At 40.8% G+C, this 17,390-nt stretch overlaps 1 protein-coding gene across 1 annotated transcript in view; it reads left to right on the forward strand.

Moving 5' to 3' along the window:
- bbs9 (Bardet-Biedl syndrome 9) overlaps positions 1 to 17,390 on the forward strand; it is a gene marked incomplete at both ends in the record, with an annotated part of 193,403 nt that overhangs the window by 118,052 nt on the left and 57,961 nt on the right. The window contains one exon of the mRNA XM_083888066.1: positions 11,209 to 11,319. Within this exon, the coding sequence (XP_083744192.1) occupies positions 11,209 to 11,319 (111 nt within the window). The remainder of the gene's footprint in view (positions 1 to 11,208; positions 11,320 to 17,390) is intronic.

The raw sequence follows: 17,390 nt of genomic DNA on the forward strand, positions 1-17,390 counted from the left end.
AAGCCCCACTTCATTGGCTGTGTGTGTGTGTGTGTACATCGCTGTGTAATTGTGTTTATGTGAGAGTTTCCTAGAGACACACACACACACACACACAGACACACTTTTAATCACAGTGACATTATCACTCTCACTGTCCAATTTTCACCTTTGTTATCCTTTAACGTAAAAAGAGAGAGTGCGTGTGCATGCGCGTGTGTGTTTGCATTTTTGCTGTTTTAGGGTTCCAATGGTTCCTTGAAATCCTTGAAAGTTTGTGAATTTGAAAAAAAAATTGAAAGTGCTTCAATTTAAATTTGGTGCAAGACAGAGCTGAAGAAAATGTCTCCCTTGTTTGTCATGACGCCACCTACTGTTTCATTCCCTGAGTTGCTTGATGTACATTGACAAGGTCTGCCGTTGATGTGAGATTCCGTGTAGAATAATGAGCGAGTAAAGTTAAGCTAGAGAGAGCAGCAGATAAAGAAAAGAGGAAGTTTTTATTATTATACAGGTAGTTATTGATCAGTAATGGCACTAGCCTAGCTTTAAAGTGTTTCTAAAGATTTACAGATATTAGTTGGTGTTGCATTTACTGACTTGTTCTTTCTCTAATGAAGTCAAAAGATCTGGCTTCAGTTTGATTGAAACAACAACACACTCACAGGTTTGCACGGCTATTCTTCTCAGGACTCTGCATTGACTTACATTCATTCGTTTACACCCCCAAATGTTACCACTAAATATAACCTGTTAATGTCCAACTCTGACTTTAACTTAACTTAATGACAACTCAAATCTTAGCCATCAACATAACCAGTTCCTCAGAAATTAGGTCCTGCTTCATTAGGTGCAGGTTTAGGTCTCAATGAGGAATACTGGTCGTGACAAGGTCAGGGTTTATGCCAGCACACGCACATGCAGACGCACACGCACACGCACACGCACACGCACACGCACACGCACACGCACACGCACACTGCACATCCTCCTGTCCACAGTTGTGTGTGTTATTTTCACAGTGTTCCACTGCAAGCTGTGGTTTGGGGCCTGCTTCTATTTTAGACTTAAAGAGAGGGGAGAAGATGGGATGTGTTTGAGTGAATATATGTCCGTGTGTGTGTGTGTGTGTGTGTGTGTGTGTGTGTGTGTGTGTGTGTGTGTGTGTGTGTGTGGGGTGTGTGTGTGTGTGTGTGTGTGTGTGTGTGTGTGTGTGTGTGTGTGTGTGTGTGTGTGTGTGTGTGTGTGTGTGTGTGTGTGTGTGTGTGTGTGTGTGTTCAGAGGACACGGAGTGTAAGGAAAATACATGTAGTATGTTTAAATGTGGGTCAAGTCTTGTGTGTAATCGTGAGCAGCTGTCGTCGTTCTTTCTCTGTGGTGTTTGCAAATTGAAGAGTTCTCCTACAGAACACTATGTATACAGTATATATATATATCTACAGTGTATATATATATATATATACATATACACATGTTTATATATATATATATATACTAATGTGTATATACACATGTATGGGTGTCAGAGTCATTTTAGTTCAGGGCCCACACACGCACAATTAGATCTCAAGTTGTCCGGAGCAGTAAAACAATAGCATAATAACATAAACATCTATCTTTTTACAAAGCTTTTGATGAACAACCGGACATTTATTGAGTATAATAAGTGCAATTTCAAAAATAATATGACAATATAAGTCATTTACACACGTAAAGTCACATTTACGTGTGTGCATTACAACGTACAGATCACAAGTATCTGGAACTGAAAAATGTAGTATTAACACATTCTATGCTTATTTTAACCATAAATGTACCAAAACATGTCCTGTGTTAAGTGCTTTTGCCCATTTTTCCAGTATAACTTTCAATATTTACAGTTTACTGCATGTTAAAATAGTGCATTGACAATTTAAAATGAAGAAAAAGCACTGTAGTTGTACACAAACACCAGATTTTGTTCAATTTGAAATTTGAACAGTATAAAACATATTTAAAATAACATTTATTTGAGTTTTTGTCTCCATGTCCAAAACAGGCCAAAAAATGGAAACTTATACAGATGTTTTTCCAACTCTCTCCTCTCTGGTGACAAAGAAGTTGATTTTGCCGACTTCCTGCAACAGCACGAGTGAAATTACCGTTATAACATGTTAACCTGCAACTTCTCAGCTTTCTGAAACTGTTGGAATTTTTCCGATGGCACAAACCGTTGCGGAATTACAGTGATGCAGATTGTGCTTGTGCAAACGTGTCTGCGATACGCTCTGCGTTAAAGCGTTAAATGGGGCAGGCCATAGCAAAGAGGAAAGGGAACTAAGCTGGTGACTTGAGGACTTGCTGGTTCAAGTCCCGGCAAGGGTAAGGACTGGAGTACCCCTGAGCAAGGTACCCAATCCCTGTTGTTTGTAGTTTATTGTTGTGCCCAGCTACATGAGGGTGATCACCTTGTGCCAGTCCAGAATAAATGGAAATTCAGGAAGGTCGTCCGGTTTAAAATCAAATATTTAGCTCATCTGCTGTGGCGACCCCAAGATAGGGAGAAGCCAAAAGACAACAAAAAAACATGTTTTTGTCATTTCATTTTATTTAGAAAAAAAAATCCCTTGTGGTGCTTGACCAGCTGGACAGCATTTTCCAGTTACCCTCATGGAAAGATTTTCACTGGTCCTGATTAAGTCACCAAAATCGACTTATTGTGATAGTTTTTACAGGAACAGATGGTTAAATCTCATATTGTCCCATCCCCTGATGGTACTCTTCTATATATATATGTACAATTAAAGGAGACATACAGTATTATAAAAAATCTACTTTTTAATCATTTTAATACTTATATTTGGGACTCTTGAAGCCCTATGAGTTGGCAAAGTGTGAAAAAAGATGACTCACTCATGTTTTTGTGGTCTGCCTCAGTCTAAGTACAGGAGTGCAGGCGAGGGCAATAGTCTCCTGAGGAGTGGAAGTCAGCAAAGTGCTCATCTCTTGGCTGCACAGTGCAGCACAGAGTTCTACACCACGTGTCAAACTCAAGGCCCGGGGGCCAGATGTGGTCCTACGTCAGTGTCACTGAGGCCATGTCATTTTATGTGGCCCGCGAGTGATTACTTGGTCTTAAAAATCTGTTTTAAAATAGGTCTATGCTGCTTTAAGGCATGCATTGACCATAAACTACATTTCACACAATGCATGGCGATTGGCAAAGTGACGGCATCTTGCCACAATTATACACATCGCAGTGTATCATTGTATATGCATCATGCGACGAGCGAAATTGAGATTGAGACTGTGATCACAGCAGAATGTTAGTTTGTCAAGAAACACCATCGCGGACCGGGTTACATCTATAATGCATCATATTTGTAACTCGAATAAGTAATAAATACAAAAAGTTATGAAAAAGTTATATAAAACCTTTATTTTACATTATATTTGGTTACAATTGGTCACATTTATTCTGTATGACAGTTGCATAGTATACTGTTGTGGCCCTCAGTGAAAATGAGTTTGACACCCCTGTTCTACACAAACTTCCAGCCTCAGAGGATTTACGTGTCCAGTGGATACATTTTATATATGACTGCAATGTGCCAGTTAAAGTCTGCAAATGATGGCTTTTCCAAATGCTAACTGCTGTTAGCTGCTGGAGCCTCAGTGACACTGACGTAGTTTCCTGTGTCTCATTTGCATTTAAAGAGACAGGCACTCAAAAGAGAGAGTTCTGAACAGGGCTGTTTTGGCAGAGGTGATTGAAGTGCTATGGCGCTTCATCCTTAAAGCTCACATAGAGTGGTCCTCTTGCACATATATGTTAGTTATGGAGGTCTACTTACATACATTAGCTTGTTTTTATCGTCAAAAACCTCCTAGTTGCTGTAAATGAGCCGATAGAAATCTCTCCTTACTGATGCTGTCCTGAGCCACGGTGTTTCAGACTGAAATCTCACACCCAGAAGACAGACTGTGCTGTGATTGGCCAGCCAGCGTAGAGCCTTCCCAACTGTCTTGTGATTGGCCAATACCCGGAAGTGACATAATTAGCACACCAGCTCTCAGAAGCGCAGCACCCTCGCTGAGCCCGAGATTACAATAAAACACAGTGTTCTCAGCAGTGGCTGAACTGTTTGTTTCGAAACTTCAGGGGTTCATAAACGACGTAATGACGCAGATACACACTAGGGAACTAGGTTAACTTGGAGAAATAGGTTATAATATGTCTACTTTAAGAATGAGTAAATTAAAAAATTCAAAAGTAATGGCTCTCGGTTAAGAGTAAAAAAAATCTGTACATGTACGTGCCTGTGCGCATACAAAGATGTGTAAATTGAGGGGGGATTGAAATAGCGTAAAGACCGCAGCCAAATTGCTGGCAACCACAGCAGTGCACTGTCACCCCATCTTGAAACCACAGCCCAGAATAAGCAGGAATGCGCTGGTGTCTCCACACTGCAGACCAACATGGAGCGGACTATTGGAAGCAGCTTCACCCCTCAACCAGTCTCTCCAGAAACGTTTCCAAAAACACTGGCCCCAAACTGTCCCAGACCAGCCCAAACACTTCCACACTATCCCGAGCTGTCACAAAACGGCTCAAAGCTTCTTCAGCATCTCCCCAAAATTGTCGCGGAACCGACCCCAAAAACCACCGCCATCTCAATACAAACAGACCCACACATGTCCAGAATGATTTACACGCTCTCGGCTGTATCTAAACTACATCAAACCTGCGCCAAGCTGTCCCGACGTTTATGAAATACACCACGCGGCGTCTAAACATCTGCAGGGGGACAATAAACCTTTCAAACTGCTGCTTAAGAGTTGTAGAATTATAGCTAAAAACGTTTGTGACAGTAAAATTCTCTAATATGTGACAAAGTCTGTTCCAAAACCACTCCAGCTGCGTATTAATCTGCTCCTGCTCATTTTCCACAGTTTTCGTCGTAATTCTTTTTCATTTCTGTCTATTTAGATCCAGCTATCTGGACTCTGACCCCTAGTGTTCAACGCGTAGGAACGCATTTATTTTACGGGCTGAGGTGCCAATGCAGTTTAACAAGAAAGAGTAATTTTGTGTGGAGTATATGTGGCAAATAAAGTTACTTCAAGATTCACAATAATAACATTGAAATTTGCATTATGAAAAAATACAAATACAAACAACATCAAACAACTGAATTGAATTTGACATCCCTGTAGCACACAGTCACTATGATGTGTCTATAATCCACTGCAAAGTTATTTTTTTATATTTTTTTTAAGCAAATTCCAGGCCTGAAAATATGCATTGGAAATCACTGAGATCTCCCTCATTATCACTCACAGAGCCAGAGATGAGATCTGAGATTATTTTTGGCCTGGTGTTAAAACTGAAAGAAAACTGAAATAATCTTATTTTCTGAGTTCATCATAGCCTATTTCTTCCTGCTCATTTGTGTGGCTTTAAATTGTCTTTTTCTTCTGTTCTTTACGGAGGAAATATCTCTTATTAACCAGAAACCCAATGTGTAACAGACAGATCATATATGATGATATAAGAACCATGAGTAGAAAGACACACTAAATATTTCAAACAAATAAGTATGTGAACATACAAGTAAAAAATCAAAAACATAATATTCAAAGTTCAATAAATGTGATAAAGGCCCATAATCAACATCTCAAAGATTATCAGTATTATCAATGTTAATGTCATATTTCTGGTGAGTGAAACTTTCTAACATCAATTATTCTGTAAAACTAAAGAACTAAAAAACTTCAAAATCTGTATTTTTTTTCTCTTGTTTTCTATATGCAGATGACAGGTTAAAAATACTTTTTATCTGTAATACTGTGAAGAAGGGAACTAAAAAAGGGGGTCGCAAAGCCAATACATCATGTATAAATGTTCCTTCCCCTGTTTTAAATCCCCAGCAATATAACTAATTATCTTCTCTTCTATCTTTATAGAAGTGAGATAAATAAAATTGCCACTTTGTTATCATTATAGTCAGGGCCGGCCCAAGGCATAAGCGAACTAAGCCGCTGCTTAGGGCCCCGTGACCACTAGAGGGCCCCCAAGAGCAATTAACCTCTTCTTCACGGTTGCCACTGGTACCAAACGCAGCGACAAAAGCGTCATAAAACCATATCTAACTTTAACAAATACAGACATGCTTCATACCCACAGAAAGGTCAGAAACTCAGCTAAAATCTCATATAAACCATTCTTATGTTTACGAAACACAGTTAAAACACAGATGGATCAAACCAGCAGGAGCAAAAAAGAACGTTACAGCGCACACATTGAAAAGTGGCACCGGAGCATCATCTTGATTATGTAAACAAAAAAAACATGTGTCGACTGGTCAGTGGAGAACCCACAGATTCCAGCGGTACCATTTTTATCACTCTACGACCAAGATTCACTGTCGTCTTACCATTGCTGTTTATCAAAACAGATTATTTCCCCCGGAACAAAACCACTTCTAATGAAGAACTACACTTTCCAGCATGCTTTGGGAAAAAATCCCGGTCTGACTGGTCATTACAGAGCGACATTAGATCGTTCTGATTAGAGAAGGGCGAATGTCCGCACAAATGCGTCATATGCATTTATGTCCTTTTGACTCGCTAATGAAGTGATTCACACGCATTTGGAGACCGGAATCTGATTCTACCGGTTTAGAGGTTTAAAGCGAGCTGTCAATCACCCAAATTGACCAAGGTAAGCCAGAGCTATGGCGCTGCGTAACTGAAGACGCTGCAGAGTCACAGAGTTGTTATTACGCACCGCACAGGGAGCATCCATTTAAGTTACCATACTTTTTTTTATTTTTTCAAAACAAATTCTTTTTAGAACAATAGTGACATATAAATAAAATTTAATGGGTTTTTAATAATTTGGTACCTAAGAAATCTCTTTTGGCAAAGATGGTGCCAAACTGTGCCAAAACTGTGCCGTTTTACTAAAACCTCTGTAATTTCACTCTGCTTCATTTCAGCAGCATCAGACTTTGCACAGCTTGTGTCCACATGTTGTCATATGACCTCCATGTGATTTTAAGCTCCTACTGCATATTTTAAAGGTGATATTTGCTTTTAAATGCAAACAAAATGATGCGAGAGAAAAAAAATCCTTCAGGGTTAGGGCTGTGTTCCATGTACATTTACTCTGACACAGTGGCATCTACAGTGAAACTTACACCTCTGGTGGAATCTCACAAGTGTTATCTTTATTTTGATACCAAGATAATCCACATAGATCTTGTAACTGCAGAGATTTACTCTATTTAGTTTGGGCATGTCATTTTCGAGCAGGGACTCCAAAAAGAGGGTCAGGGAAGAAGTGGTTAACTCAAAAAAAGAGAGAAAAGTATGGATTGCTGTAGTTTATTTAGAATTGTTCACCCCATTTTTAGAAAAGCTTTTTCACAGTTTTTAGATAGTTGTCAGATGTAATTATTTAACTTTATATTTTATTTAGAAACCATTTTTATTACCTTGTTCCGGGTGCCTCTGTTGATTTACATTATTATTGAAGTATTTGTCTATTTTATTTAATGCTGTGTTTTTTACATATAAAAGTCAACTCTTGTATTACAGGAGTGTATTTTGAATCCCCACCCAAAGATTGTGCACATTTTTAGATTTTCAGACTTTAATATCTTCATATTTTATTTATAAACCGTTTGGTTTTATGTATTGATTCTCTGTGTCGCCAGTAGGAGGAGTTGCTGATTTTGACAAATATTAATTGAAAGATTTTTCTGTAAGTTTGCAAATCTGGTGTCTGCTTCCATGCAACAAAAAGTTCTCACATTTACTTTTATAAGTGTATTCGTTTTTGTGACAGAGTAGAATAAGTAGAATCCCTTTAGTATAGTAGGTGTGTGAATGATCAATAATCATTATTATTGGCAGTAAAATCGCATTTTGCTTTGGCCCCATGGAGGCTTGGGCCGGCCCTGATTCTAGTGGATCAAATAATTATACTGTGAGGATTCATTCTTAGACATTTTTTATGACGGATTCACCAGACTTATTTTGAAAAAATTATGTAAATAACAGACTATAGAATACAGTATTCAACCATGTTCTGAAATAAAGTAACATAAAGGACATGTTTGAATCCTTTTTGAGATGATGCACGGTTGCACAGTTGACTTTCCTCTGCTGCAGCGACTGCCTTTTACTTCTACTTTTAAAACATATCATCTCCATGCAGTGACGGCCATTTGCTGCCATTATTGTTGTGCAACTTCCATAACATAATAACTATAATTAAGGTGTCGTCTGTGCCGTCGTTCTGCTTTTCCTGGGTGTTGAAGTGTGATGTGGCGCAAGAGAGCGCCGAGTCTAAATCTCAGGCTCTAAAAGTGATAAACCGACCCGGCGACGCAAATATAGACGTGACCACGCGCGGTCCCCACAAGGAAACAGATACAGGCAGAGCCACGCCCACTATTCAAAGAGTGAGACGGGAGGAATGTGGGAGGTCAATGTGTGTGTGTGTGTGTGTGTGTGTGTGTGTGTGTGTGTGTGTGTGTGTGTGTGTGTGTGTGTGTGTGTGTGTGTTTAAGGGATCTGTAATTCACTTTCTCCAGTCAAATTAAAAAGTGTGACTTTCCTGGGATGAAACATCTCTTTTCCCATTTGTTTGTCATTAAATGTAAATTTTAATTCATGTTTAAGTAGTTAACTCAACCATAACCGTATTCTAAGGCTATGACAATGAAACATTTATATATTTTAAAGTGATTTTTCTCTCATACATAAGCGAGTTAGCAAACTTTCCAGGTGGCTTGCAAACTACTGTGGACCGTAATTATGTTCCCCGGGTCCTATGTTCCCCGCTTTGTATGTGACCGGGGAACATAGGACCCTTTCTCTAACCCTACCCTTTTTCAAAAAAAGGGTGCTATGTTCCTGTCACATACAAAGTGGACCTTTTTTGTGAAAAACGGGGAACATAGGACCCGGGGAACAATGGTACGACCCCAACTACTGCATCTGTCTATCTAGTTAAGCTAGTTAGCAAACCATTTATCTATTTAACCTAGTTATCTATCTATTTAAGCTAGTTATCTGTCTATTTAAGCTAGTTACCTATCTAGTTAAGCTAGTTATGTATCTATTTAAGCTAGTTATCTGTCTATTTAAGCGAGTTTTCTGTCTATTGAAGCTAGTTATCTATCTATTTAAGCTAGTTGTCTATTTAAGCTAGTTACCTGTCTAGTTAAGCTAGTTATGTATCTATTTAAGCTAGTTATCTGTTGATTTAAGCTAGTTATCTGTCTATTTAAGCTAGCTATGTATCTATTTAAGCTAGTTATCTGTTGATTTAAGCTAGTTATCTGTCTATTTAAGCTAGTTTTCTGTTGATTTAAGCAAGTTATCTGTCTATTTAAGCTAGTCATCGATCTATTTATACATCAGAAAGGACAAAGTGAAAGAGTTGAAAACACACATTTAACTTGTAATAACTGGTGTGTGTGTGTGTGTGTGTGTGTGTGTGTGTGTGTGTGTGTGTGTGTGTGTGAGAGAGAGAGAGAGAGAGAGAGAGAAAAAGAAAGAAAGAGAAATGTGATTTTGTTTCAGACTTGCTCCAGAGGTGGGATATTTCCTCACCTCATGTTGATGTAAGACTGAGGTTAACACACACGCGCGCGCACACACACACACGCAACCACATTCCCCATGAAATTGTAAGACAGCGTTAAAAAAAAGCCTGACTCCCCTTAGAAAAACACCTGCCAAATTAAGTGCGAGACATATCCCATTTCAAACAAGTGTGTGTGTGTGTGTGTGTGTGTGTGTGTGTGTGTGTGTGCGAGTGTGCGTGCGAGTGTGTGTGTGCGAGTGTGTGTGAGTGTGAGTGTGTGTGAGAGAGAGAGAGTGAGAAAGAAGCCACAGGCTGTGCTCTTACCAAAGAGAACAAGATTGGCTTTAGAAAAGGCCAGGATAAATATTAGAGAGGGCTTAAGGTAATCTACGCATGCACACACACACACGCACACGCACACGCACACGCACACACACACACACACACACACACATAGCTTAAGATGCAGTGGGGGAGATGGAGACACATACACATTCTCAGACACCTTAACGTAGACATGTTGGCAGACACACACACATGCATACACACTCAGTGCTGTACAGAGCGTGTGTGTTGTGTGTGTGTGTGTGTGTGCTGTGCATGTTCAGTGAAAGTTGCCGTCAAACTGGACACAAGGAGGAGATAAGGACAGAGCAATACAGAAGAACATGAGATGATAGGAAGATGGAAAGAGGACGGACAAGTTGAAAAAGAAAAAGGGAAAGGATGAGGAGTGAAGAGGTGCAGACAGGGAGGAGAGGTAAAATAGGAAGAAGAGACAGAGAGGGCAGGAAGGGGGGTGAAGAGCAGACAGACGGGAAAGAAGAATAATGAGGAAAGGGGGGGAGGAGGAGACAGAGTGGTGGGACACAGAAGAGACAAGGCGTCCAATTCATCGGCCTCAGGAGCTCGCTAAATCCACACTGATCCATGGGATTCGAGCAGGGATTTCATCGCACACAGCGTGAGGTGCACACTATTCACAGCCTCATTCTGACCGTGGTGTCCTCAGGGACGTCAGACGTCCACTGACACTGAAGCTGTAAGATCACAGTTCACAGAAAAAGACGATCCTCCAAATCTTTGATTCAATTTGAATTTCTGATTTTAAGGTCTTGATTCAGTCCTCTCTCCTCTCTTTCAGCAAAGTTGGGTCAATTTTAGACTGGTTTCATGTAATATTAACTCATTTCATTTTATAATTCCCATTTCAATTGTCTAGACCAGATGTGGCCCGTCCCACATCATTTTATGTAGCCCGCAAGGTCTAGGCTGCTTTAAAGTGTGTGTTGACCATAAACTACATTTCCAACAATGCATCACAAATGAACCCAAAAATGTCCAGGAAGAGAAATACTGATGCTGGGAAGGTGAATGCATGTTTGTGCTTCAAGGAGAAAAACCGTTATGTCTTTTGTGTTATAAGGCGGTGTCGGTCACCAAAGAATACAATCTTCGTTGGCATTTTGACACCAAACAAGGAGCCAAAAACGATGTGGCAGTGAAAGCTAGCTTTATTGTGGCTGAAGCAATCACCCGTGCTTCAAAGTATTTTTCTGAGTGTCTTTACATTTAGTTGCATTTATTCTGTCTTACAGTTACATCTGTAACAGAAGACATTTGCTCTGTCTGTCTGTCTTGTCTTTCAGGAGGTGTTGAGCCCATTGCAGAGGGAGCAGGTGAGGGGGAGGAGCTAGAACTTTCACGCGAGGCCACCAAGTTCATGAAGAAGAAGCAGCCGTCTAAGAAAGTCAAGAAAGGTAAGGACATCTCCTCTGTACTGTCAGGTCTTCTCTGCAGCGACTCCGCTTCACCTTGATGGTATCAAAATGCATCCGCAGGAACATCCGCAGCATCGCCATGAGAGCATTGTCAGTAAATCCAGACCACAGCCTCTGACACTGATATCTGCTCACTGTCTGTTACGCTGTTTTAATCCGACTCTATTTTCCCTCGCCCGGCAGCACTGCGCTCAGGCCTCATCTGTTATTTGCACATACCACTGTTGACTGCCGTTGGCTCGCGCTCCGCAGAATCAGCATGGTTCAGATTCTGCTCGGTGCCAAGAGATGAAATCCAGCAATAAATCTGGTTCTGCAGATGCGGTGTGACAGTTCATCGTGTTACGCGGCGCGCTTGTGGGCTTTGATATCTCACCCGGTTATTTCTTTACCGCTGATGTCACTGTGATTTTCTGCTGTGTAGCCTTCACGGTTACCCTGAGGGCACATGCAGCCACACTGACTGCTACACAAGTTCACATATCACTGACCTGCAGAAGCCTCTGTCTCACCACACATTATTTCACCACTGTTTTCCGGCCACTGATGAGTTTTGCAATTTGGGAGCAAGCTCTTCCAAATCTCCACATGATCAGCAATCAGCATCAGCTCTTCAAAGAGCTGGAAATGGGATCAGAGGCTTATACTATGGCTTCATTCAGATTACCAGGCTGATTTGACTCAAGTCTGATTTTAGTTTTTTAGTTTTGCTGATTTCCTTCAGCAACTCAGCAGACATCATCTAGTGATTAAGCTAAGGTTCTGACTTTATTTGTTTTACTAATCGTCCCAACAAAAGAGCTCTGCATCTCAATTCTTTCCTTCCTTCCTTCCCTCCGTCCTTCCTTCCTTCCTGCCCTCTTTTGTTCTCTTATCCAATTTAAGTTACCTACCTTATTAGTTTATAAGCACACTTCTGTAAACTCTCATTTGCCAACACGTTCCACAAACATATTGTTTCCTGGCTCCTGTAGACACGCGGGCGCACAGACACGCACGCACACACGCACACGCACACACGCACACACGCACACACACACACACACACACACACACACACACACACACACACACACACACACACACACAGACACACAGTTGTCTCCTGCCAGAAAAGAGCTCTTGTTTTCACTGAGGACAGATCGTTGTTTCATGAGTTTGTCTTTCCTAAACCGTGGTGGATAGTCGCTTTGATGTGCTCTGCTTTTGTAATGAGTTGGTGTGTGTGTGTTTGTGTGTGTGTGTGTGTGTGTGCGTGTGCGTGTGCGTGTGTGTGTGTGCGTGTGCGTGTGCGTGTGCGTGTGCGTGTGCATGTGCGCCTGTGTGTGAATGCGTGTTAATCCACTCAGGCGTCGCCACTAATAAGGAGGGGAGGTATGGTAGACACAAAGGGGGCGAAACAAAGTTACATATGTACGATCATACACAGTGTACATATATACACAGTACACAAACACACACACATATTTAGGAACACATTGTATTCACACGCAATGATTGACATTAAGATTGTGCCTCACTGAGTGTTAATTTTGTTAAAGATCCAAAAAAAATATGATTCAAATATCATTACTTACAAACTAAATCTGGTATGGGGATGAACAATTAATATTTTGTTTTTGCTTTTTTTCTTCATACTATTGTATAGTGCATTTCCTAAATTGTATAACTTGGCCCCATCTTTAATATTAATATGTACTCTGATGTACTGATTCTGTTCTGAGGCGTCAAATAAGCCCTCTTGCCCCTCCTTGCTCTGTAATTTCATCAATTTCAATATTTTTAGTGTTTACATAGATGCATTTCATACAAAATAAAATAAATGAAGTAAAAATTATAATTTATATTACTTAGTTATTACAAATTATACTTATTAAGAACCCAGGTTAATATCACGTTTATATTGTAAAATCTCTAATAACTTAGGAAGTACAACAAATTCCTTCCTTGAGACACACACACACACACACACACACACACACACACACACACACACACACACACACACACACACACACACACACACACACAGTGCGTCACTCTTGACTCCAGTTCACCTCTGAAAAGATCCAAAAGGAAAATGATCCCTAATTAGTTTTGTTTGTCATGGAAACCTTCACCGTGAGTCTGTGGTTTACACTTAAAACAAGAGGAGGAAGGAGGGATGGAGGGAACAGGGGAAGTGATTTAGGGACGGGTTGGGGATGTGTGTGCGTCATGTCCAGACTTGTCCTGTAGCCATCATTCCTCCTCCTCTTCAGAGAAATGTACAGTAGCGTGTAAAGGCTTTGTTCACAACAGTGAAACCTTGTAGTGAAAGTTTACATCACAGAAAATCCTAACAATACGTCGTTGACTCACAACAACACACCGTACATCACGCTACCGCTGCCTCGCTCATTCATATATCAACTTTTGTGTCCACACCAGTTCCTGTTTGGTCATTTTTTTTTACTTATACAAAACAAAACAAAAAACAACGCAGCAGCAAGTCTTAAGTCATGACTCAGGAACTTCTCCTCGGAGCAGATGCTGTGGTGTCATAATAAGCAGCACTGTGAGTGTCATTGTCTTCATTGTTCGGATATGGAAAAGAGTAGTGTGAGAATAACACATATTTCATGTTATGAACAGTGTATTTCACGTAACATGACACGTAACATTATCATGTTCAAATTGATGGTGTTATATTGTGATACTGATCTATTTTTATTTTTGCTGGAGTGGCGTTAATATGCTGCTGTAGAATCGATGTTAACGTGGTTAGTGTCATTTTTTCTTTGTCATGTCACCATGACAATCAGTTTTAACACGACAACACGTTTAAGATGAAGGAGTTGAAGTCAAAATGCTGCCTCTTGTTTATACAATGGATTATGTGTCAAGCGTGAGCCTTTGTTTGCATTTGACTTTATTTCCTGTCATTTGATACAGACATTTATCCCCCAAAATATATGTATAATAGTATATTTTTAGTACATTTCACATTTCCCTTTTACTGCATGTCTTCCATTTTTTGGCTGACATGTTTACACACACACACACACACACACACACACACGCATACTGAGCCTGCTGATCATCTTACCACCAACCTATACACTTAACGGTTTCTGTGTGTTGTCGGCTCATGGGTGAAGCGGGCAGCTTCACTGCTACAAAACGCTAAAAAGGAAGAACAAAATCAGTTCAAATCAAAGCTCTAATTTTTCAAACAAAGCCACACACACACACACCTTCCGTCTACCTGTCTATGACTTAAAAGTAATTAGGCGCCGTGCCAACCCCCCCCCCCCCCCACACACACACATACACACACACACACACACACACACACGCACACACACATACACACACACACACACACACACACACACACACACACACACACACACACACATTTCTGTGAGGGTGCACAGGCTGCCGGAAAGCATATCTGGCAGACTTGAAAGACATCAAAAGCCATCAGAGAAAGAGAGGAAGAGGAAGAGTGTAGCCAGCTCTCTTTTTCTCCCCTTGCTTGAAACGGAGGGATGAAAGAGAGATGAAAGGGAGAGTGTCTTCCTTCTCCTCTTTCTGGCACTGCATCCCTTTTTGTTGTGATGCTCCTCCCTTAACAGCCCACCTGGGATCAAACACACACACACACACACACACACATGTTCGCAGATCTCTCCTCACAAGGACTCGCACTGACTTCCGTCCTGATTGGACGGCCTTCACAAATATGTATCCCTCACCTTAACCACAACCAGTTAATACCTAATCTTACCCTAACCACAACTCAAATCTTAGCCCTAAATTTAACCAGTTCCTCAGAAATGATAGATTCTGAGAAGGTTCTGGTCTCTATGTGGACTACTGGACCTGACAAGGTCAAGGTTTTTGCCAGAAAAAAAGGTCCCAAAGAGGTCATAAATACACGTTCAGCCCCCCTCAAACCATTGCTCTTCTCTTGCGCTCATGCCTCTATCTTTGAGTCATGGATGGACTCATAAGGGCCAGTGTCAGTCCACGGTCAGTTGCCCCATTAAGCCATGTTATGTCGTAACACAGCCACTGTAGATTTGTGCTAACTGCCATTAGCCACCAAACATGAGGTCTTGCCCTCTGCAGAAACGCTGTATCTCACATATATTAGCATCAAACTGTTGTTTGCTGTGCGCTGGCATCAACCATTTAGGCACGGCTGTATTGCACCTCGCACATTTTACCAGTCACCATTAGCTCTTTGCCTTCATCCATTAGTGAGGTCCTTTGTGCATTAGCATTGTGTGTAGCTTTCTCCATTAGGTGCTGAATTCTGATAAAAGCCGTTGTCCATTACCGACTGTTCTCATTAGCGTCTGTCAGACGCAAAAGCCTGATTTCTTCTCTGTTGCTCGACAAAACCACACGCCTCCAGCTCTGTGTTTGTGCTACTTTGTCCTCATTTTGGTCTCAATAAGACGGTCTAACTCCACGCTGACCATACCATACCATTTTACTCTGGTATCATGGGGCTGATTATTTTTGTACTATTCATAATGAAAGGCAAAATAAATACGTACTGCATATTGTACCAAACCAAACCTTTCCACTCGATGGAAACTCAGCTCCAGATTTGCATAGTGCAAAACTGTTTGTCAGTCCTTAAAAGGAGTATAAATAAGGCTTCATTCATAAAAAAATATTCCAATTTATGTGACGTGTATGTTTTATTACACTACCGTTCAAAAGTTTTGGGTCACCCATACAATTTGTTTGTGTTTTCCATTAAAAGTCTTCGAAAGAGTTGCAAAATGGGTTTTCAAGGGTTTTCTAATCATCCAATAGCCTTCTAACGTGATTAGCAAACACAATGTACCACTAGCACACTGGAAATGGGCCTCTTAGAAAGGACATTTCTAAGTGAGCCCAAACTTTTGAATGGTAGTGTACATGTGGACAGAAAGACTTTCATCCCCAGCCTTGGATTTTCCCCAGGTGTGTTGTGTGGTGTTGTGTTCTGTTGTTGTCAGCAGAGAAGAGAAGAGAGTCTGCACAGTTGACTAAGCGAGAGTCAAGAGTTGCTGGAGGAGGCTTGTGCAAACATGGCTGAATGACAGTCCTGCTGTGTCAGTCTGTCTGTTAGAACACAAACACAGCGGACAGGGCTGCTTTATCAGTTTACTGTCACACACGCACACGGCGGCAGGCAGGTTTCCTCATTCAAGACAAGATCCTCCTGGGCTGTGGCCACAATTTCTGACCCATGTACTCCCTTTCTGTGTGTTTGTGTGTGTGTGTGTGTGTTTGACAGACAGGCAGTGACAGATTTCACTTTTCCCATCTCAGCCCCAGTGAATGAAATCACAGATTGAAAATGAACTTCTTTTTTTTTCTACATACAACACATGTCTAAGAAAACTGGATGTTATCGTCTTCTGTTTCTCCCAAGGACACACATGCAAACTGTCTGTGGGAAAATTAGCCAAATTCTCGCTTGATTTATAACATCAGTAAATATTTCCTCAACGTCTCAATCACTAGTTTCAGGTCTTCTTTAATAGCACAGGATGCCATTTTTGTGAAGTGTGTTCCCGTTGAAATGGAAAACGGATGATACAGTGTGATTGACAGCTGATGTCTTCCAAAAGGAGCCTGTTTGCAAAATGTCAACATGGTGTAAAGTAGGATTTCACTTATTTTAACATTAAAAGCATCCCAGCAGGAAATAAAAGTGGAAGCTCTGATATTAAGCGGTTAACCTGCTTTGATTTACGCCCTCTGGCTGTTGGAAGATCAGAAGTGTGTGACAGGTGTGGGTGTGTGCGTGCATATCATCCTTAGATGATGAAGTGCAGCTTGTGTTTTATCTCTTCTCCTAATACAAATGTAGCCGGACAGTTTTCACAGTGGAACATCTTAACAGTCAAAGAAATCTAGAGGAAAACAGATCGATTGTTGAGTCTCATCGTCAGGTGCTTAAAGGCTCTCTGTAACCAGATGAGCTCAGACAGACACATGTTGCAGACTCACATGATGTCCATAGAATAAAATAACATTTAAAACAAATTAAAACACAGGTA

This window comes from Microchirus variegatus (genome assembly GCF_963457635.1).
Source record: "Microchirus variegatus genome assembly, chromosome: 1".
Classification (NCBI taxonomy): Eukaryota; Metazoa; Chordata; class Actinopteri; order Pleuronectiformes; family Soleidae; genus Microchirus; species Microchirus variegatus.